This window comes from Triturus cristatus, chromosome 1_2, assembly GCF_964204655.1.
Source record: "Triturus cristatus chromosome 1_2, aTriCri1.1, whole genome shotgun sequence".
NCBI lineage: Eukaryota > Metazoa > Chordata > Amphibia > Caudata > Salamandridae > Triturus > Triturus cristatus.
The window spans coordinates 1,140,465,868-1,140,487,712 of NC_140580.1; the positions used below are offsets into that span (position 1 = coordinate 1,140,465,868).

General features: G+C 46.7%; 1 protein-coding gene across 2 annotated transcripts in view; it reads left to right on the top strand.

The window, feature by feature from the left end:
• The first annotated feature begins 14,698 nt into the window (after window positions 1-14,698).
• The window catches only part of LOC146868866 (histo-blood group ABO system transferase-like), a 547,149-nt gene continuing 540,002 nt past the window's right edge, over window positions 14,699-21,845 (top strand). For both annotated transcript variants that reach the window (XM_085613883.1, XM_085613884.1), the window contains exon 1: window positions 14,699-14,781. In XM_085613883.1, coding sequence (XP_085470009.1) covers window positions 14,763-14,781 — 19 coding nt within the window. In that variant the 5' untranslated portion in view covers window positions 14,699-14,762. The remainder of the gene's footprint in view (window positions 14,782-21,845) is intronic.

Sequence of the window (21,845 nt, forward strand, 5' to 3'; positions counted from 1 at the left end):
ATTAACTTGAGTTATTTAATATCGAAACAATTTAACATAAAATGCACAATGTCAAGACATATAATCAACTTTCAACAATGCACCATACTGCACATGACACAATACCATAATGTAACATGGATGAAATCACCAAAACACAACACACGTCGCAAAACACTACGAGCAAGACCATATTAACACTCGCCAAATCAGACTTCTGGGCAACATCTACAGGTACACTAGCAATACCCCAAAAATCTCCAGGAATCTCCAACTCCTCGGCAACCAAACATTTCCAGTAATTAGCCCATTCCCTATAAAGGCCACCGAAAACTGTCAGTGTTTTAAATAAGAAAACCAGAGGGTTGTTAGTCGGGAGTGGGACTATCTATAAGGCCTGGTTTATAGCTTGGTGACGGGTTACTCTATCACAAATGCGATGGATTTCCCATCCGCTGTATTACAAGTGCCGTTGGATAAAGGCGGAGGGATATCTGTCATGGTTGTGGTGGATTAACCCCTTCGAAGAACTCTCAACCAGGCCCAAAATCCAAGGCTATTAATAAAACATGCACATGACTAGATTCCAACGTTCATAACCTTATGGGTTGATTCAAAAATAATTTTGATACAGAAAGCCAAAACATGAATTAATAAATCCCCAAAATGTCCATAATTATAGTTACCCTAAATCAATTTGCAATATATACTAACATATTGTCCGTTTCACAAACAAAGCTCAAAAGATCACTGGCTCTCCTCCAAAACAATACTTCTTATAATGTTTTTGGGACAGAAGGCGCGCGCATGTTCACAGCACCAAATTATGTAGACAGGTTGGATTAAAAATATTTTATTCTTGAAACCAATCTATTAGTCGGTACAACACCACTAGTAACTACTACTTCCTAAAGCATCTTATTGGTTAAGACAGTACATTTTTAATGAACAAGTTGAACTCATATATTATGAAAAACAGAAATACGATAGAAGAGCTATGATAAGAACCTAGAACATGCAATAGAAACACATTCTTTACTCCGGAAAGAACAAATGATTATTTATTTGTATTAAGGCCGACCATGGCTGGTTTATTGATTTTCAGAAATAAAGAAAGACACATGCATGTGGAACATGTGTACACCAAAAATAAACATGCATTTTTCTACAGCATTTCATGAGTGACTGTCAAAGAGGCCGGATGCATGCCTAAATCAATCATTATTTTTGAACAACTTTAAACTCGTATACAATAGCGTGCGCCACTACACAAAACGAGAACACACGTATATAATTGTTGTTAGTGTAATGAAAACTAGAACTAATACACCAATCATTGAAGATAACAGTAAACACCTCAAGGAAAAAAAATTATATAACTGAACCGTCCCTCCAATTCATTTATTCTGCAAACAAAATTGGCACCACGCATGTGAGATGCCCTATTATTGTTACAATGCTTTTATAGGGGGAATGTGTAAATAGCCTAAGGGTATGGAGTTAGCAGAGGCAATGTGAATGACTTTATTCAAGGTCTGTTATGTTATGTTAGCAATTTGTTAAAGCGCAAAACAGCTGCCCCAGCAACGGAGCGTCCCGGCGCTGACCTAAACAGTACCTGAGGGGAGGGGGACACCACAGAGGAGTTAGATGACAGAGAAAAGGTGGGTTTTTAGTTCCTTTCGAAAGGTAGTTAGGTTGGTCAGGGTGCGGATATGCAGAGGCAGGGAGTTCCAAAGTTTAGCCCCTAAAACTTTGAAAGAGCGGCCGCCCATTCTGCAGAGCTTGGTTCGCGGGACCGTCACCAGGTGCTGTCCCAGCGATTGCAGGGTGCGCTGGGGAGTGTAGGGTGCTAGAAGCGGACGTAGGAGTTCAGGGCCGTCTGAATTAAGAATTTTAAATGCAGTGGTGAGAATTTTGAATTGAATTCGGGATTCAATTGGCAGCCAGTGTAATTTCCGGATGGTGGCTCTGGCAGAGCACCTGCGCGGAAGGCCAACCACAGCCCTAGCGGCCGAGTTCTGAACTCGTTGCAACCGTGCTAGTTCTGTTTTATTCGCCCCTAAGAATAGAACATTGGCATAGTCCAGCCGGGCAAGGATAATGGATTGGATGATAAGTTGACGAGTTCTGCAGTCGAAGAAACCGAGTATCGGACTGAGACTCCTCAGTAGACCCACACAAGTAGCTGCCACTTTCTTTGTGTGGGACTGGAAGTTGAGTGAGGAGTCCAGCCAGACGCCTAGGTTCTTCACAACATTTTTTGGCACGGGAGTGGGGCCGAGCAGAGAGGGCCACCAATGATCGCTCCAGTGGCCGGGGTTCTTACCGAGGAGAAGCACCTCAGTTTTCCCTACGTTCAGTTGAAGGCAGTTGCGCGTCATCCACTGCGCAACTGCCGCTAAGCCATCCCTGAATTTAGCAGCCGAAGTTGAAGGGCCTTCAGAGAGAGTGATGACCAGCTGTGTGTCGTCGGCGTACGACACCAGCGTGAGGTCCCACTCTTTTGCCACTACTGCAAGAGGCTGGACGTAAAGGTTAAAAAGGGATGGACTTAACGCAGAGCCCTGAGGGACTCCCTGTTCGATGGAATGGGGTTGGGAGATATAAGGTGGGGCTGAAACTCGAAAGGACCTGTCCTTCAGGAAGGACCGGAACCACTCGAGGGCGAGCTCATCAATCCCTATGGCCTCAAGTCGTTTCAGCAGGATCTTGTGTGAGACCGTGTCAAAGGCCGCGCTGAGATCCAGCAGGATCAGCGCGGCACTTTGACCGGCATCCAGAACGTCCCGGAGATGTTCAGTGGTAGTCAACAGGGCCGACTCGGTGCTGTGACCTGGCCTGAAACCATTTTGATATGGGTCCAGGGCGTGATTTTTCACCATGTGATGGGATAGTACTTTATTCACATGGGCTTCTGCCAGTTTAGACGCCCATGGGAGCAGTGAAATGGGTCTGAAGTTTTCTGGCTTTGTGGGATCCAGTGTGGGTTTTTTAATAATAGGGGAGACCCATGCTAGTTTCCAACAGGTGGGAACCGCAGCTGAGGAAAAAGAAAGATTGAGAAGGCTGGCAAGGGGGGGGAGAAAAAAATCAAGTGAGTCCAAGAATTTGGCTGGTCTCATGGGATCTGTGGGGGAGCCAGAACCTCCATGAACCTCAACACTTCTCTGTTGGCATGGGGCCACCTCGGTTTCACCTTCTTGTGGGCAATAGTCTACGACTAAAGTTATTCCGCGAGCTCCTGCCCATGGAACAGAGGTTCAACATCTGTTCACAACTCTCGATTACAAACCTGGTTTTGTCATGATCTTCTCTTACTTTGGCAGCGCCTCACTGACAGCTTGAGCGTATATGAGCATGACCAAGGAATATCAGGAATAGTCGTCATTGACGACCAAGATGTGCTGCCCATCTGGCAGGCTGACAAAATCAAGGGTGGCATACAGACACCTTTTTGCAGCCCTCTCTATGATGACTGGTGATGGCAGGTCAGGGTTCCCAGTCGCCTGGCACCATGCACAGGCCTATACCGTCATCTCCACTAGTTCATCAAGCTGAGGAACCACACTTTGCTACATTATTAGGGCCTCGTTTACAAGTCCATGGCTTCAATTTTTTTCTTTATGCACCAGAAGCGTAATGGGCTTGCCCATATTTAGAAGGCCAAGTAAAGTCACCCTGCGTGACTTTTCATGGCCTTGTAAATAACATGTTGCAAAGCTGGGAATGCGTCAGAATCCTACGCCTCTTCAGGGGAGGGGTAGGAGTGGTGCAACCAGTAGAAATACTTTTATTTCTCCTCGTTTTTTCCAGTTTCTATACGTGCCGCATTTTGCACATACCCACAACGCAGGCAACCCTGCACAATGGCACAAGGGTGACTGCATTGGCACACAGCTGTTGTTTGTGTGGCGGCGCAGGGGAGAAGGACAGGAATGCACAGTATCTTCTATCTTTTATTTTGATGCACGGCTGCGCAGCAGGAAGGCATGCTGCGCTGCTGTGCCTCACAATCTAGAAAATGAGGCCCCCTGTTTTTCGTCTTCACTATCCCCAGTGACTCACATGAACCAGCTGAATGGTTGTATGTGATTTCATAGAAAAACAATTTCCGAGAAACCATTTAATCTCAACTGTTTAATGGAAATTTTCAAAATGAATGGCGTTTACCTTTTCTTAGAAACCACTCAGCGCAACCAAACCTCACCCATCCCTGAACCCTAAAAACCTTCACAGCCCTTATACAACAGCCATAACACATACGAACTCTTCATCACCCTAAACTTCTCATCCCTAAACCCTAAAAGTCCCTTTCTATGTCTAAACTCCATCCATCTCTGAATGCTTAAAACTCCTCAGTGCCCTAAACTCCACCCCATCCTGAACCCTAAAAACTCTTCACCACCAAAGGCACTACCCAAGATTGAAGCTTAAATACCCTCACCAGCTCTAAACTCCGCCCATTCATGAACCTGAAAAGCCCTCAACATTCTTACACTCCACTCATCCCGGAAATCTAAAACCATCTCACACACCTAAACGTCACTCGCCCGCGAACCCTTCAAATTCCTCATGACCTCTACACTCCACCCATTTCTGAACCCAACAAAACCCTTTCTATGCCCAACTCCAATTATTCCTGACCCCTAAAATCCCACAGCACCTTAAACATAACCCATCCCTGAACCCCAAAAACCCACAGTAGTCCTAAACTCCACCCAAGTTTAATGTTACTTTGAATTTTTCCTTAAGATTATCTTTCCTTTAAATTGGTTTTTAACGATTTGGTTTCCTCCAATGTGGTTTCTCTGTTTCCATTTTCTATTAATTCCCAAGCATCAAGCTGAATAACTTGGGTCATCAGGCTACTCATAATCATGAGGTGATGTTCTTGGAGAAGACAGCCCCTGGGGTCTGCTGCCAACTCATGTCTGAAGTGTTAAAGTGGATCCGGGATGCGATGTGACCAGTGAGACTTGAGAATCTCCAACTGTCCTGACTTGGCAGCTTGTAGGGCTGGCTATAGGCCGTCATCATCTTAGGCAGCATCTTGGATAGTCTCCAATGAGTGGGGAAGCAACCAGGAGACCATTTGACCACATACCATAAGCCTCAGTTTCCTGTGCAGCCACTTTTTACTGAGGTGTCACAGCATTGCGATGTGCCAACAGATAGTCGGTCGGATTTTGAGATGTCACTTGTATTCCACCCGAAATGAGTACTTTTGCAACAGAAGTATCTACTTCCCAATACACAGAGGAGGTTTAGAAGTTGGTCCGTGAAACAAGGGGATCAGGGGCTTATAGTCAGTATTGACAACAAATGAGTGTCTGTACACATATAGATGAAAATGGAGGCAACCACACTGAATTGCTATGGCTGCTCTATTTGGGAGTAGCGCCGCTCCGTGGGGGTAAGAGCTCTGCTGGCATAGGCAACAGGAGCCCACTCCCTGCACAGTTGCTGTTGGGATAACAGGCGTCCACAGACAGTTCAGTAACCTGCACTGGGTCAAAATAGATGAGAGCGGTGTCAGCCGATAAAGCTTCTTTGGTGTGCTTTAACAAAGTTTCCTGTGCCTCGTTACAAACCCATGGGACAGACGACTTGTGAGTGAGTTCTCCCAGTCGCTGAATAAGGGACGTTAAATCTTTTATGAAACAACCACGCTAATTTACCATCACAAGCAAAATGCATACTTCGGATATATTAGACGGGTGGTGCCTCTTTGATTTCTTTCACTTTTGACAAATATCTGGCCATGTCCATGGCCACACCGTCTGCCAAAAATTGACATCCAGAGAAGCTGATCTTTGTCCTCATGAATTCACATTTGCCGCTATGGAGGGTGAGGAAGCACTCTGTATGTTTCTATAACACCTCTCCAATCGATCATGGTGTTTTCCCACTGATGAGGTGTACATAAGAATATTGTTCCTCACATTAATGACACCTGGCAGCCCTGATAGTGCCTCTTGGATGAAATTCTGAAACACTTCTGCTGCACTGGATATACGAAAGTTAAGTCTCTTATACCTGCGGAGGCCAGGTGTGTAAAACAAAAGTCGTAAATTAGTGAGACCTGGGGTCTTGCATGATCTGGTGCTACCCTGATCTCTGATCCATTTTTGAGAACCACCGCGTACCACAAAATTCACTGACGATGTCATTGAAGGTGGGAGTGAGGTGTCTCTTCCTCTTGATCGCCAACTTTGGAAGGCGCATGTTGGCTCATAACCTCACCTCCCCTCCCCTGGTAGTTTGGTTCCTGGGCGGCTACGATGGATGATGCCTATGGAGTTGGGCTAGTCACTTTCTTAATGACGTATGCATCCTCAAGCTTCTTGAGCTATACCTCTACCTTAGGTCTCAGGGCCACAGGCTGCACTGATGTCTCAGAAGGAGGGTGGGAACACACTGCCTCAAATTCCAGCACTCAGTTTGCCCCAATGCATCATGGTAAATGATAACACTTACTTTCGTACTAGTATTCAATTTTTCACCCATATTTGTACAGCCTGTGCTGTGTAACTCTAGACATGTGTTTCTGGAATCATTCCTTCATCAGTAGAGTGCAGCAAATAGTTTTGGGGGTGCTAGAAATGCTGCTCAAAGTCTTCTCAGTAGCTCAAGGGAGCCTTTTCAAACAGAATGGGGGTGAGAGCACACTGCCTCACATCCCAGCACTCAAATTGCTCCCAATGTATCATGGTAAATACAGCGCCTGATAACACTTACTTCAGAACTTCAGAACTATCTGTCCTTTCGCCAACTCCTGAAAACTTTTCTGTTTCCATGAAACCTGACTGTAGCACAGTGATGACTCTCCTTCTAACGCTGGGAGGCCTTCTGGTAGCCATGTGCTTTAGAAATGCACATTCATTCATTCATTCAGTAGTAGTCTTTCATTTTTCAACCCTTGCTAGTGCCGCCTGTGCTGTGTAACACTAGACACATGTTTCTGGATACAGTCCTTCACCAGTAGTTGTTATAGGGGTGCTGAAAATGCTGCCCAAAGTCTTAGCAGGTCTCTGTACTACTGACTGGGCACAGGTGCATCCACATAAGCCCGTTAGCTTTTTAGCTAAAGGGAGGCTTTTCAAACAGGAGGAGGATGGGGGCACATTGCCTCATATCCCAGCACTCAATTTGCCCCAGTGCATCATTGCAGCATTGTTCACCTTATTGGTGCAGTCTGTGCTGTGTAACTCTAGACACGTGTTTCTGGAACCATTCCTTTATCAGTAGAGAGCAACAAGTTATTTTAGGGGTGCTGGAAATGCTGCCTTGTCTTTTCACGTCTCTATGCCACTCAGTGGGTGCAGGTGCATCAGGACTGATGCATCAGTCCAAGCATTTTAGTAGTTTGGCAGCTTAGTAGCATGGTGGTGCCACCCGTCGTGACGTACCCTTTGGTAGAAATGGTGGTGAGATCCCGCGAGTTGTCTGTGGTGAACATGCTAACTTGCTGGAAGGAACGTGGCTTGAGGTTGACATTGGGCGCACATTTCTTTCCTTTGGCCGGGCACTCCATTTGCCCATATACTGCGCACCCACATTATCTGCAGCCGCCTGGCCTTGTTTTTGTCACTGAACTTGGCTTTCATGATTTGATTCACCGGTTAGTTCTTGATGGGCATATTTAAAACAACTCCCATGTGTGACGCTGAGGCGCATGACAGCTCATTCGAGTGCCCTAGCATCCGTATGCCCTGTAAAGACTTTCCTGGCACTTGTAGTATGTGCTCTTTTAATGTCGATGACGCACATTCTTATATTATCTGAGCTCCTATCTGTTCCTACTCATTAATGAACATGCACATTTTCGCCAGTTCTTTTTTGTCTTGAATACAAATTGTCTCAAAATACGTGGTGAGCTACACCGATCATGGCGTAGGTGGGTGGTGTCATTTCTGTCAAGGTGGAAGACAGCATGTGAATATCTGGTCCTGCCAAATGCAACAGTAAAGATCTCTTTATAGTTAGCATTGCACTGCCATGTCCATGAACTGAGGTTTAGCCGTTCTACCGATAGCCTCCACTTAGGCACGTGTGCTGAGGAGGCCCCTTGCCAAGCAGACCTGCCAAGTGTCACGCATCAGGCGTGACGCTAACGCATTTCAGTGTGGTGTTCCCGCATCACCGCACTGCGCCAACCTTACGCCGGCAGATGCGTCACATATCTGCTTGTCCTTGCGCCACGATGCACCGCATTGTAAATGCGGCGCATCTGTGGTGGCGCAAGGGCAAACTTGCGTGACGCATCTTCCCTGGCGCATCCATGCTGATTTGCAGGGATGCGCCAGGGAACATAAATCTGCCCCTCGGTGTCTAGTCTGCAGCCTCTCATCAAGTAATGCCGCTCGAGTCCAGACCGGGCCCAGCTGCCTGCAGTGCCTCATGAGGCTGGCCCGTAGCGTGGATCGCTCTCTCTGCTTCAGTTTCAGGTATTTCATTCTAATATATTTAAATATTTTAGCGAGTCATCATGGCACTGTCGACTGACTCTGAGCCTGCTCCAACTCTGCTGACTGCTCAGGCGAGGTTGCGCTTGGGACGGTGCCACGACAGGCTTAGCACTACAGTTTGTTTAATTTGAAAGGACAGGTCACGCAATTGAGAGCTTTGACAGTGCACACAACTCCAGAGCTCATGTGGACCTTTAAAAATTGTTTGTAAGCGCTGACGGTGACTGTGCTTCACTTGACCTGTGCTGCCCTCTATCGTACCCGGGGGTCGAAGATGTCACTTGTTTGACTGGTAATGCAGGGGATGGAGTCTGTGTGGACCGTCATTTATTCCACTAAAAAAATCAAGTAGAGGGTCTGCCCCCAAGTGTTTGCTCGGCTTGCCTAGACGGTTAATTCCTACCAGGAGGTGCACCTTACCGCAGAGTCTGCTGTGGTAGGAATACCATCTCCGTGTTGCAAGAAACACGACTGTCTGTCCTGTTTAGTTTTCATTGACAGGATATTATCTTTGTTCCGTTATTCTCTTTTTCTGTGATATGCAGACATATTTTCATTGCATATCACAAGCAAGCACCCCTCGGAGGTGTTCTACATTCCGTGATATGTACACACTTGATTTATTCTCTTGAATGAATTGCACATTCCACAGAAATATGTTAGAAATGCCATTATCTGAAATGTACACGGCATACGTAAAAGCTGTGCTGCGCTCAGAGCTAGGATAAGTATATCAAGGACTGATTGAGCTGCATCAGTCTTTGTAGTTTGCTCGCGCTACTGCTGCTTTTAGCGTTTCTTGGCTCGCGTGTAAATACTGCGTTCCTAAACAGGGCCGAGAGACTCAATTCAAATTGCGCCTAACATGAGACATGCAGTGCATTCATCACTGCAGCTGTGCCTGTGTGGGAAGGGCTTTGCCTGCACTCGATCCTCCTTTTGCTAGGGTCGTGTCGGGATATTAGCTTTAGTGCCAATATCGGCAACAGTTGTCACAAAACACATAAGTACATAAATAAACCACACGACACTGTATTGTAAGTGGAGAAATATTGCTGCAGGTTTATTAGCATAACCAATATGCAAACATGGTGGGTTATCTTACGGGCGATCCCAGGGCAGGCCACCCTTATGCCGCCTGCCCGTCTGATAAGGAAGGGGCAGAGACCGTATAAATACCCTGTCCCCTCCCCGCCCCCGCCGGAAGTAGCCATCTGCTGGAGTCTCCCCTGGCGGACCCAGGGACTAGACCTCTCACCCCTGTGCCTTCCTGTGGCACTAAGGCGGCCGCCCTTTTAGGAGGGGGGCCGCTGCGCAACCCCCCCCCTCGGGCAGCCTTACATTCTCCCTAAAAGACCACTGTGTTGATATACCACTTTCTGTATGCTGCCTCTTGTGGGTCTTGGTATGTTTTAAGGCCTTTACTGGCTAACAGAACTTTTCTGTTAATTCTGATGCCTAAGGGAATTAGATGACTCCATGTAAGTAGAGACACAATGCTCTAGTCCTGGGATTTTCTGTTAGTTCAAATGATGCGAGCCAGGGCTGCAATTCCCAGAATGTAGTAGAGTCGTTGTTGAATGAAAACCTACAACAGGAGCAAGACATCCTTGGTAACATGGGGTTATCTAGTCACCGTACTGATTGTCTGTCATTGGATCCCCGTATTCTCATCTCTAACTAGATTATGGGATCCAGGGCTTTAAATGGGATGAAAAAACTGAGCGGTCTCTCAAAGGGGCGTGGCCAATGTAATTAAGGGCGGGGCTTAAAACACGTAAACTGAAAATCTGTGCTTAGCATAGCGTGCCGCTCGGCTTGTATTTTGCTGTTTCTGTCATTGCATCCAGATATATGATACAACAAGCAACATCATACCTACAAGTCAGGACTATTGGCTTTGTCAATGGTTGTTAGTTGCATAAGACAAATAAGCAACAACTATGGCTTATTACATATAATATTGAAAAAGCTTCCACTTAAAGTCCTGGTGACACCACGAAAATGTTGCTGCTACCGAGTTTCAAAAAGGGAAGGGAAATCCAGAGAGAAAATGCCTCTCTTTAAAGGATTTCCATTCCCCTACAACGCTCACCTGGCATGACACCATGCCGTAACTTCTCCACTAGTGAGAAGTGAGCAGTGTGAGCAGCGCACATCGATCTGCCCGCTGTCACTGCAGTCCGGAAAAAATGGACCGTGTGTGTCAGGGCACAAAACAAAGCCCGATAGCGACCCGTTTCGAGGCCCTCTTAATAAAACTGCCGGTGCTCAGCACCGGTGAGACCTGGCCCACTTACAGCCCTGATGGGATCTCTTCTCTATATACCAGATGGGGCTGTAGGGCATGGATCTGTCAACCTGGATACATAGAGCTGTCAGAAGCGGCTGGAACTCTCCCCCTCATTTCTCCCTTCAGTAATGTGCCAGTCGGCCCGGGTCCAAGAGCAGCTACTTTACTTTCAGCACTGATCCGTAGCATCACTGTCAACAGAGCCTTTAGCTCTGTGACAGGCTGCCTGCGGCTGGTGTAATCTGGTGCCTGCTGCAGGGTTGGGCACGTAGGCGCCTCTCGCCAAATGGGGAGGACTGCTCAGCCCAGGTTAATGGTTTTTTAGGTCGAGCCTATAGCAGCGCGCATGCGATGCAATAGGAAAACGACCTCTTGCAGCTGACCAGGACTTTTCACAAGCTCGTGCTTGTGGCATTTTTTCCACCAATATTTCTATTGGTGTTTGCGTGCGCCTTCCATAAAAGTCAGCACGCAATTGGGTAAAGGTGGGTGCATGTCCCGCCTTTCCCAGCAAATGTAACCGCCCACGTCCTAGGGCTTGCGGTTACGCGCAGAGCGGCCTCTGTTTCCAATTATCGCGAAGGAGAGACGCGTTCGTGTTAATTAGAAACAGATTCTCCGGGGGCAGAGAGGTTGGGCTTAAGCAGCCTGGGACCAGCGTGTCAGTCACCAGGCAATTCCATTCACATGCAGGCGCCGGCACGAGTAACAGCCGAGTACAGTATTCTTAACCCCCGCGTTCTCTCTCCCCCCAGGGGTAACTACCACACTCCCGTTTACGGGTTTTGCGGGGACGTTTTTTTCTTCTATGCCGCCGGCGGTCTAACAGGACCGGTTTCCATAACTACGGGCAAAGGGACTTCTTGTCCCATTCGCCTTGAGACCAGACCACACTTTCCACTCGCTGGTCTCGTGCGGCTGACTAATACACATGGAATGCATATTGCGCACTCACAAGCACGCACTGCATAAATGCACCATCATGATGTGGTCATTATGCAATAATCTTTACATTTCAGGGTTGCCGTGTTTCACTGCACATAAAGTATTTAGGTTAGCATCAGCCCAATAAACGTGATACTGATTCCTTAATATTCCTTATTACCGAATCGGTAATACCGATTCGCTAATAAGGAATACCTACCCATTCATTCCTATGGGCTTGGAGGCCCATAGGAATGAATGTGAAGCCATTCTGTATTAGCGATTCGGTATTACCGAATCGGTAATACCGGGAGGTATTTCAAGGGTGACAGGGTGTCCAAAGGACACCCTGTTGCACCCCTGAAATGTGCCTGTGTGCACATGTGGCGCACATACATGCCCTAAGGGCATGGATGTGTGCCACATGGCACTTCAAAAATAAATTCAAAAGTGAATTTTTAAAGGAATTCGTTAATTACCACCAACTTGAAGTTGGTGGTAATTAACGAATTCTTAAAGCAAATATTATTTACCGAAACATCACCTACATTAGGAATGGCTAAATAGCGATCGGTAACCCTGAAATTTACCGGATTTAGCCACCTACATCGGGCCCTTAATCTTAACGCGTCCTCAACCTCGCTGTTCTGGGAGGGAGCATCTTCACGCATAGGGAGTCAGCGTTTGTTCGTTTGGGAGTGTAAACGTCATGCTGCCTTTAAGATTCATGGGAATTGGGGTTCAGCGTGTATGCTCACCCATAGGGCAAGACTGCAGGGCTTCTCTCAGTGGGATCTAACAGAAATGTTGAGTTTTCAAGATATTTGGCTTCACAAACATGTCAGAACTTTTGAGGGCTTCACAGTAGAATTCTTGCTCCATAAAACACAATCTTTTCGATGCCTGCAAATGAAGTATACAAAAAAGTGATTGACAGAATTATCAGCCACTTATAATTACTCGGGCCTGCTTCCCAGTCCATCGTTATTTTGCACACCTTCACCTATTCAAAACCTGAGCCTAGAAGTTCCAGTTCAAACAAGTATGAAGGAAGAAAGGAGGTGATTGTACTCAATCATATCAAAGGCAATCTAGGGTTTACAAAGTGCCACAAATAGATGAATCACTGGGGCCTATTCGGCAATGTGACAGACCATTACAAAAAGCCAGCTATTCATCAGGCTAGGATCGACGAAGCACTACAAATATTAAATAATACATGAACAATGACAAAATCACATTCAGAAAATAACAATTAGTGCGGTGTATACAAAAGTGAACCGTCCAATAAAAACATACACAATAATCAAATACATATAAGTAAACAATACAGTACAAAGACATAAAGAACACACAAATGCGCCGACGCGCGTTTCGGAGTCTTCCTTCCTCAGGGCGTTGATGGCATTTCCCAAACGGTGTAAACTCAATACAGTTTGATCCGGTAAACCAAACAAATGGCATAAGTTTACTTTTATGCCTCGTCAGTCTTATCTGTGGGGAAAAAAGATAACTTGGTTATCTTTTTATTAAATACATCATAGCTAATAAACAATAGAGACATTAGAAAGACTTCATAGGTACTTGAATAAGAGGAGAGATATCGGACACCCAACAGAGATGTGAAATGTCCATGGAGGGGAAGGGGTGTTTTGGGCCTAGTTTCAGAGTGCGTTTTGACGGGGCACTCCTCCAGCACTTTTACGCCCCGCCATTTTCAAATGTCACCAGCCGCCCCTGCCCCTGCCCCTCCCCACCTTTCCGCCCCACGGAACTCCCTCCATGGGCCGCGGCTGCCACCCCCCCCCCCACCGCGGGGGTATTTGTTACGCCCCTGCTGCAGCTGCCTTCACACCTCCTCCGTGGACCCATAGCGTTGCTTAAGCACAGCACGAAGGGTGAGATGTGGGCACCTGAATGGAGAAAGAACGAAACAAAAACACAAATGGCGGTACCTCTGGCTTTAAACCGCGAGTTTGGAGGTGAGGTTAATGCTTTGCAGTGACTGACTATGGCGTAACGGCCAGATCTGCCAACTTTGACACTGGGGAACGGGGTTGAGTCTCAGCGTCGGCTCAGCATCCTGTGAGTCTGAGCAGATCCCTTATTCTCCCCGCGCCTACAAAAACATGAATGTGTCCTAATGTGATGTAACTGGTGCTCATGTAAAGCGATCCAATACCTTTGGGTCGAGTTCACGCTACATAAAGCTTAAAAATCATAAAGAAAATAAAACACGGACCAGGTTGACAGGCTGCAACCCCAGCCCAGGCAGCCTAGCCTATCGCAGCTGAGGGGTGGGGTGGTGGGGGCAGCGATGGCCCGTATAGGGCGTGTTACCGGGGTGGTGACGTGGGGCAGAGGAGGGGCAGGGTGGGGGGTTGCAAAATGCGGCATACGGCCGTTTGCAGGTAAGTTAGGGGGGAAAAAAACGAATTTCGTTGCGCCAAATGCGATGCAGCGCGTGCAACAAAATTCGTTTTCTTTATTTTTTTCGTAACTTACCTGCAATCGGCCGTATGCCGCATTTTGCAACGCCCCACCCTGCCCCTCCTCTGCCCCACTGGGGTTCAGAGTTCAGAGCATTTACAAGAGTCATGCTGCGTAAAAGAAAGAGATGCAGAAAAAACAGCTTGAAAAAAGTAAATATTCTTAGGAAATGCAAGATAAGATAAGATAAAACGTGAAATGTAGCAGGGACTGCCTCAGACAGGATTACCTTTCCGCAATAAAGTTTACGACATGACTATAGAGCCCGACTTGTAAGTCGACTTTTAATTACGGGGTCTGCGACCCAGCGTCCCCCTTCCCACCCCAGTTTGTGGAGGGGCAAGCGCTGCGAAAGCGCAGACGCACAGTGTGCCCCCCTCACATCAGCTGGACGGACTCCCCGTCTGCAGCCGGTGCCCTCCCTCCGTACCTGGGCAGGTCCAAAGCTTCGCTGGGTACAGGTAACGGTGCTCCGCCCTTAAAGACACCTGCAGCTCGGAGTGTCAGCCAATGGGAAGAGGGGCTCCCTCCCTCCCTGGTGCCTATATGACCTGCCGAGCCCACTCCCAGGACTGGAGCTTTGCCTGGGTCCCGCGCCCGCCACCATGCGCGCTGCACTCACCTGTAAGTACCAGCCGCCCCTGCGTGGGTTAACATTAAACCCTGTTCAATCAATAAAACGACGGATTTGTAAAGCGCTACTTATCACCCGTGAGTATCCAGGCGCTGTATTACTGACAATGATGCGAAACAGCGAGACATGCCGCCATACCCACCCGGGGCACACATTGTCACGTTAAGGACAGCTGTAGAGGTCAGAGCTCACGTCGCAAGCTTCGATGAAAGGAGTGCCGCTGGTGACACTTATTTTTGCCGGCCCTGTCCAGTGGAAGGCCGTGTGGTCTCCCCCACTCTTGGGAGCCCATGTGGGGGAGACTGGAGATGGCACAACGTGCCCCTGTACACAGACATCTTCAGATCTCGCGGATTGGCAGGGATTGGCAGAGGGGGCCACACAGCTTCTGGTGAAAGAAGGTGTGCAGCGCTGTTCACCTCTCCAGCTCACAAGTACTCCCGTTTCGACCCCTCCGAGGTTGCTGCCAGTGACGTAGCGTGGGGAGGGGATGTGGTCCATCTGCTAGACTGCCGACTTTGGTGCTGGAAACCAGGGTTCGAGCCTCGGGGTCGCGTCCACATCCTGTGATTCGGGGCAAATCACTTAATTTCCCCGTGCCTGCATGTGTAATGTAAATACGGTGCTCGTGTAAAGCGCTTCAATACCTTCGGGTCGAGTTGGCGCTATCTAAATATGCAAAAGAAAAAAAACAAGTTACAGAATATGAAGAGCCCCCCCCCCCCCCAATCAGATAATGATTGTCATTGACTTGAATTGGGTCCCCCGAACTTCAGTGGGAGGTGGGCTGAATGGTCTCCCCCTCACCTCCTGCGCCGCAGGGACCCTCGTTACTCCCGTGTTTCCCGCTGCGAGCGATGTATCGTTCGCTTCTGTTGAACTGATCAGCAATGTTTTGAAGGCAGAAACCTTTTAAGGCCTGGGCAAAGCTGGGAATAACCCAGGCCCCTCCCTGGCTTTAAAGGAGCCTCTGGGAAGGGGGTCGCCCTCTGTCTCTCTCCCCCCTCTCTTTCTTCGTCACCTCCTATTTTTCTTTCTTTTTCTCTCCCTCTCAACCTCTCCCCCTCACCAATGTAATCTTAGGGGGTTTTGGGGCCCCAGCGTGACATATATCTGCCGCAGGGACCCTCGTTACCGGTTTTTAAATATATTTTTCATTAGCTTTAATGATTGGTGTACAGAATACTATTGCTACCCACCGCCAACTGTGTGTACGAGTAAAATATGACACCATAGCAAGGGTTTTACAAATGTATATTCCATAGTAGCGAACTTTACATCTACGTAACCGGCTAGTCAAAGACAGCACCCCCACCCCCTTCCTGGTCCGTCAATATGGCCAGGGTGGTGTTCTTCAGATGTGACGCACTCGCTATATAATTTGGGTCAAACTCCCGTCTACCTCTGACTTGTCACCGCTCGGAACCATTTTTAGCCGAATTTCCTTATAAGGCAGAGTCTTGTGCCTTAGTGGACTAATGTGTCTCTTGTAGGGGGGGCTGTGCCCCATGTCACAAGGTTCAAATCCCGGCGGGTCCACTCAGCCTTTAATCCTTCTGAGGTCGATAACATGAGTACCATTGGGTCATTAGAGACATCTGTTATTCAGTGCCTCGAGACACCCAACGGGGTCTTGACAAATACAGGTTATGTTATTTCCTCGGTTGTTCCGCATGCCCTCCATACTTTTATATTTTTCTACATTATGCTAGCTTTAATTAGTACACAATGTGTAATACAATTCAACATTGTTTCAAACAGGGGTCCCATACGTGTTGCCCAGGGCCCGAAAATCCCTTAGACAAAGTACAATCAATTTACCGGAACACAGCTCCAGCGATGCGAACCCCACAACCCTGTGAACATCATTGCTTGCGATTCCCCCCAAAACCCGACCGGGAGCTCCGTTTGGAGAGACGGCGGCTTCACTGGTGCTTTTATGAATGGCTTGTGCACGTGCCGTGCGTGTGCGTCGGTGCCAACGAATTAACACCCACTCGGCGGTCCTAAAACCGTCCCGCATTATAAAATACACCTTGGAAAGCGGAGAGGGGATATATACGTGTCGAAGAAAAGGTAACGTATGTAATATTTTATCCCAAATTCATATTATGGCAAGCGGATGGAATGTAACATGCGAATTTTTCACTTTGTATTCCTCAATGCATGTTTCCGCTTGATTTAAAATGTTTTCATTACTTTGTGGTGACGCAGCCGTGGTGTCTGAGCGCTCCACTTTCTGAAAGGTCCAAGTCACGGTACATATTTGTGATACAGCGTGCACTGTCTGCAAAATCACCGCGAGTCGCTTCAAATCGACCCATAATGTATTGTATCACTTTCTGCTTTGGCCTGAAAACATCTTTATAAATGAACGAGCATAATTGGAAAAAATCAAGAGGTCTTGCCTAGGCCAGCCGAGGCACTGTTACTTTAAAAATATACTTTTTGTAGAAAGCATATGCCACAAAAAAACAACAACAAAAAGAGAAAAGAACTTACTAACTCCTAGGGGAGTACGTCCTACGTAATAACATTTTTTAATTATTATAGAAATGTATAGAATTTCAATGGAACAGCAGGTTGTATATATACTCTTAAATTTCCCCGTAAATCGGTGGGAAATGACTCTTATTGGCACAAAACTGTCCTTCCTATCATATTTACACCCGCCAAAGAACACCATGTACCATGGGCCCGCCCACTTCAGTTATTGGCTTTCTTGCTCTGTCAGTGACGTCATTTGTTCTTCCTATACTTTTTTCTTTGCCATGCTCTGTTTTTGATCCATTCGTTATCCTTATGTTTTTTTGTCACCCTTCTATGTTTAAACTGTTTTCAGATTACAAGGCCATTAGTACCTTTGTATTTGCACAAATAAAAATCCTAGTTTGATGTGATGTGCATTAAAAATAAAGTGTTTCTTTACCTGCTCCAAGTAACCTGCCCACTGGGAAGCACTCATACTGTTCTCTTAAATTTATTTGTGATGGTTTATTTTTGATTTTTGATTTGTAACCAATTATTGCCCAGCACAAGACTGCCACCGTTAGATGGTAACACGCTTTCTTTTCCTTTTTTATGGCAAATGCTTCAGAGGAAAATGAAAGCAATCATCTCACCCGTTGGCCACGGCCACCAGTTGGTTCTGATAGACACGGGTGTGTATTTGTGTTTTTTATACAACACCGTCGGCAGCTCATGTGCAGACTCCCCTCTTCTCGAATTTCGCAAGAAGCCGAAGGTCTGTCTTTTTAAAGAACCCTTTGCCCTAGTCAGGCTAAACACACCCCTGCTCAGCGCCACGATGCGCCCACGGGTGATAGCGCGCTATAAAAATACAGGCAACATAACATACTCTGGAGTGTGAGCAGGCGCAGGTGCACATGACAAGGCCAATAAAAGAAGCTTATTCCTGAAGTAATGACGCGTCACTAGTGAACCCCAGTAGTAAGCCGGGGTCACTACAAGGGCGAGTCACACCTCCTCACAGCACAGTCTGGGGCAGATTTACAAGCCCCTTGCGCCACTTTAACATGGGAAAAGTGACGCAAAAGTGGCCCAAGGGGCTTGTAAATCTGCCCCACTGTACTTTTCACAAGCCTACGCTGCGCGCCCAGAACCCTCGGGCACTTGCTATGTGTGTCTCCCTGTGCCAGGATGCTGGGTCCTTTCAGGAGACAGGGCGCAGTGCCAGCACAGCCCAAGGCCCTTTAACGCGCACTATGGGGCATATCATCAATGAGGCGTTAAAAAGTTATCCCCGCTTTTGCATCCGTTTTCGGACAAAAAGCAGCGATAATTTTAACGCCCTATTAGCAAGGACACGCTAACGTGTGAATCCATGGTTCTTCGCCCTTTCCCATAACGGCCAGCGTTCCTCTCCAGAATAACGGGAGAATTAGCGACATTTCCCCTATTATCAAGCCTCACACTAAGAAGCATAGCGGCAAGAAAAGTAGCGATAACCTCTGTTATCGCTACTTTCCTTACGTCTGCTTCAGGACTGACTTAGCCATGTTATCCTATGGAGGGTGGATATCATGGCTAAGTTTGTGAGTCCCTATCATCAAGCTATCGCCAAACTTTGTGAGATTATCGCTGGATTTCCAGCGATAATCTCACGTTTGGCAGTTAGCGCTAGGAATTTTATTGCTTTAGAGTTAAGCGTTGCTAATAGCACGCTATCTCAGTGATAAAATTCCATGTTACCCGGCGATAATTATCCTAGCGCTAAGTGCGCGTAGCGATAATTAACGCCGGTCCTTGATGATATGCCCCTTTGTACTTTCCCAGACACAAAAACCCAAGTTTCGAAAGGTGCCAGCAGTGTCCTAGGGTGGGTTCCAAGACTCCAGCTGCTCGGAAATCTGGGCATTGCTCAAACCTCAAACAAGCGCTCAGCCCTGATTATTTCTCCCACACATTACACCCGCAAACAGCATGGGCTCGGGTACATTGTCATTGTAAAGCCAGACTACACGTTTCACCTGAAAGTCCAGCCGCCGGAAGTGGGCACAACTCACCCAATTGTGTCCCACACTTAGACATACACGGAGCTCCGGTGTTGACTATGGCACAAGGGTTTTTCACACCGCTCGCATCTATATGGTCGCACAATCTAGCTCCATACGATCCACATAGGGTCCAAAGGTTTCCATGCAACAGATTATCTGCACTGTCCCTAATGATGGTTGATTCATGCGTTCAAATCCGACACAAACGTAGTCATCCGAACGTTTATGATCTGTGTCCTACACACAAGAAGTCTCATCTGTCCAGGAGCAAAGTCCCTCATCTAGGAACAAAGCTCAGTTTCTACCCAAGTGGCCACTTGACCCAAAATCCCTTCTAAAACAGCAATAGTTGTTCCAGGCTTTATATGCCTTCCAATTACAGCTTCGATGCACTTGCAAACCCATGATGCGGTCGGTAGAATGACGGACTGGGCAAAGATTGCTGTTTTCCATGTGATGTCCAGCCAATATATTCCGATTAGTTGCCTTTAAAAAGTGTCCGGTGTCACGAATACGCGTGGGCTGTGCCTTTTGTGTGTTCATTTCATGATTGATGTACAATACTCTCATTCGCTTCAGAAAACTCCTGAAGACGGAATTATTCAAAAGTCTAAGTTGGGGTAGCTCGTGCTTGTCTGAATCTCGCTCTTCGACAGATTGTGCTGCGTTGGACAGTTTGAAATCTGGGATCCCTTTCCCCTTTCTTTGAAATAAGCATAACAAAATCCTCTGTTTCCATTCGTCCCAAATAAGTTCTCTACGTAAAGTGTTCAACATTTTAAACAAGGTCGGACTGGTCCTACCGGGCATATGGCGGTTTCCTGGAAGGATTGAAGTGTTGGGGCCGCTTTTGTTAGTAGGGGTCGGTTTTGTAGCAATGAAGTAGTTTTAAAAGCACTGCACAGTTCCTTGTATATTCAGCAGTTTTCAGGCAACAATAAAGGTGTCAAGTTTACTCTGGGGATTAATGTACCTGCTCAAGAGAGATAGGAGTTTGGTCTAGGTTCAGTTTCAAGGTAGTGCAGATGGTTAATGTGCCTGCTGGAAAGAATGTGTACCATGCATATCAAAGAATAAAAATGTATGTGGATAACTCAGTGGGTTACTGCTTTTGTCACAGATTTTGTTGTTGTTGTGCAGTTTATAAATTACAATCGTAATCGAGCACGGTGAGCTATGAACTGCCATCAAAGAGCTGCATGCAAGCTGCATGGTACAGGTTAGAAAGTCATATGTTGTTCCCCCAGTCTTTCATTATCCTGATGTTGCTAAAAAAGATTTGTTTGGCTAGAAATTCTTATTATTAAAGTCAACATTAACCTATGAGTTATATTCTGAATCGTGAGTTTGTGCTTCTCCAGACCGAGCACTCTTATAAAGTGCCCACTGATTGGATGACATGTGAATCCTACACCTCGTAGTCCCCTTTGCCTTATGTAACATTTTCTATACACTGATCTACACACGTATGATTCATTGTCTCTGTATGTGTGTGTGAGATGTAAAGTGCTCCGACACTCTATACTGGTATGAGAGGTGCTATAAAACGAATAAAGTACATGTGAGGGAGTGGCTATGGAGAGATGAGGGGCCCTGTTGGAGGGTGATAGTGAGGGAGTCACTGAAGAGCCCCGACAGAGATTCTCATATCCTGGTGCGCTGTAAGGCCATCATTTACTGTGCTTTAGAAGCTAATACAGCTGAATATATCATGACAAATGTGTTGTAGGATGCATCATTTTTCCCCTAAACTTTCTTGGGAGTAACCCCCCCCCCTGCATTGCCCATTTTGTAGTGGTAAGGCTCAGTTGCTGTACTTGCCAAGCACCGTACGGGGGTTGGTCTCACATAATTTGCCAGGGCTGCTTTGGGTTCAACCAGGGCTGGCTTTAACACTGGTGGCGCCCTGTGCGACACTGTTTGGTGGCACCCCCCTCCCCCGGACCACTTCTGCCATGGATTCCCTCACTAGCACCCTTTAAAAGTGCCCCTCAAGTCTCCATAACCACTGTCTCTCAGATTCATTTCGTTTTATAGCACCACTCATTCCAGTGGGAGGTGTCAGAGCACTTTACATCACACACACATTGCACAGAGCCAATCATAAGTGTGTGTAAATCAGTGTATAGGAAATGTTACATCAGACAGCACTGCAAGGTGTCGTGTAGGAGTGACATGTCTTTGATACTGGTAGGTAATATAGTTTGAGTCCTTATTCTGGAAAAGCACAAATTCAGAATTTAAAACATAACATCATTGTTAGGGGTTCTCTTTAATAATAAGAATTGTTTTCTACCCAAATGAACCCTTTTGGCAAGATTAGGATAATGAAAGACTGGGCAAAAACATATAGCTCTAACATATATCTTGCAGTTTGCATGCAGCTCTTTGATGACAATTGCTCACTGGTCTGTATTAGGATTTTGACTTATAAACGACAAGTAACAATAGGAGCTCTCTTACAGGAGCAGTAACCCACGGACCTATTTACATGATATGCACTTTGTTATCTGCATGGTACACATTCTTTGCAGCAG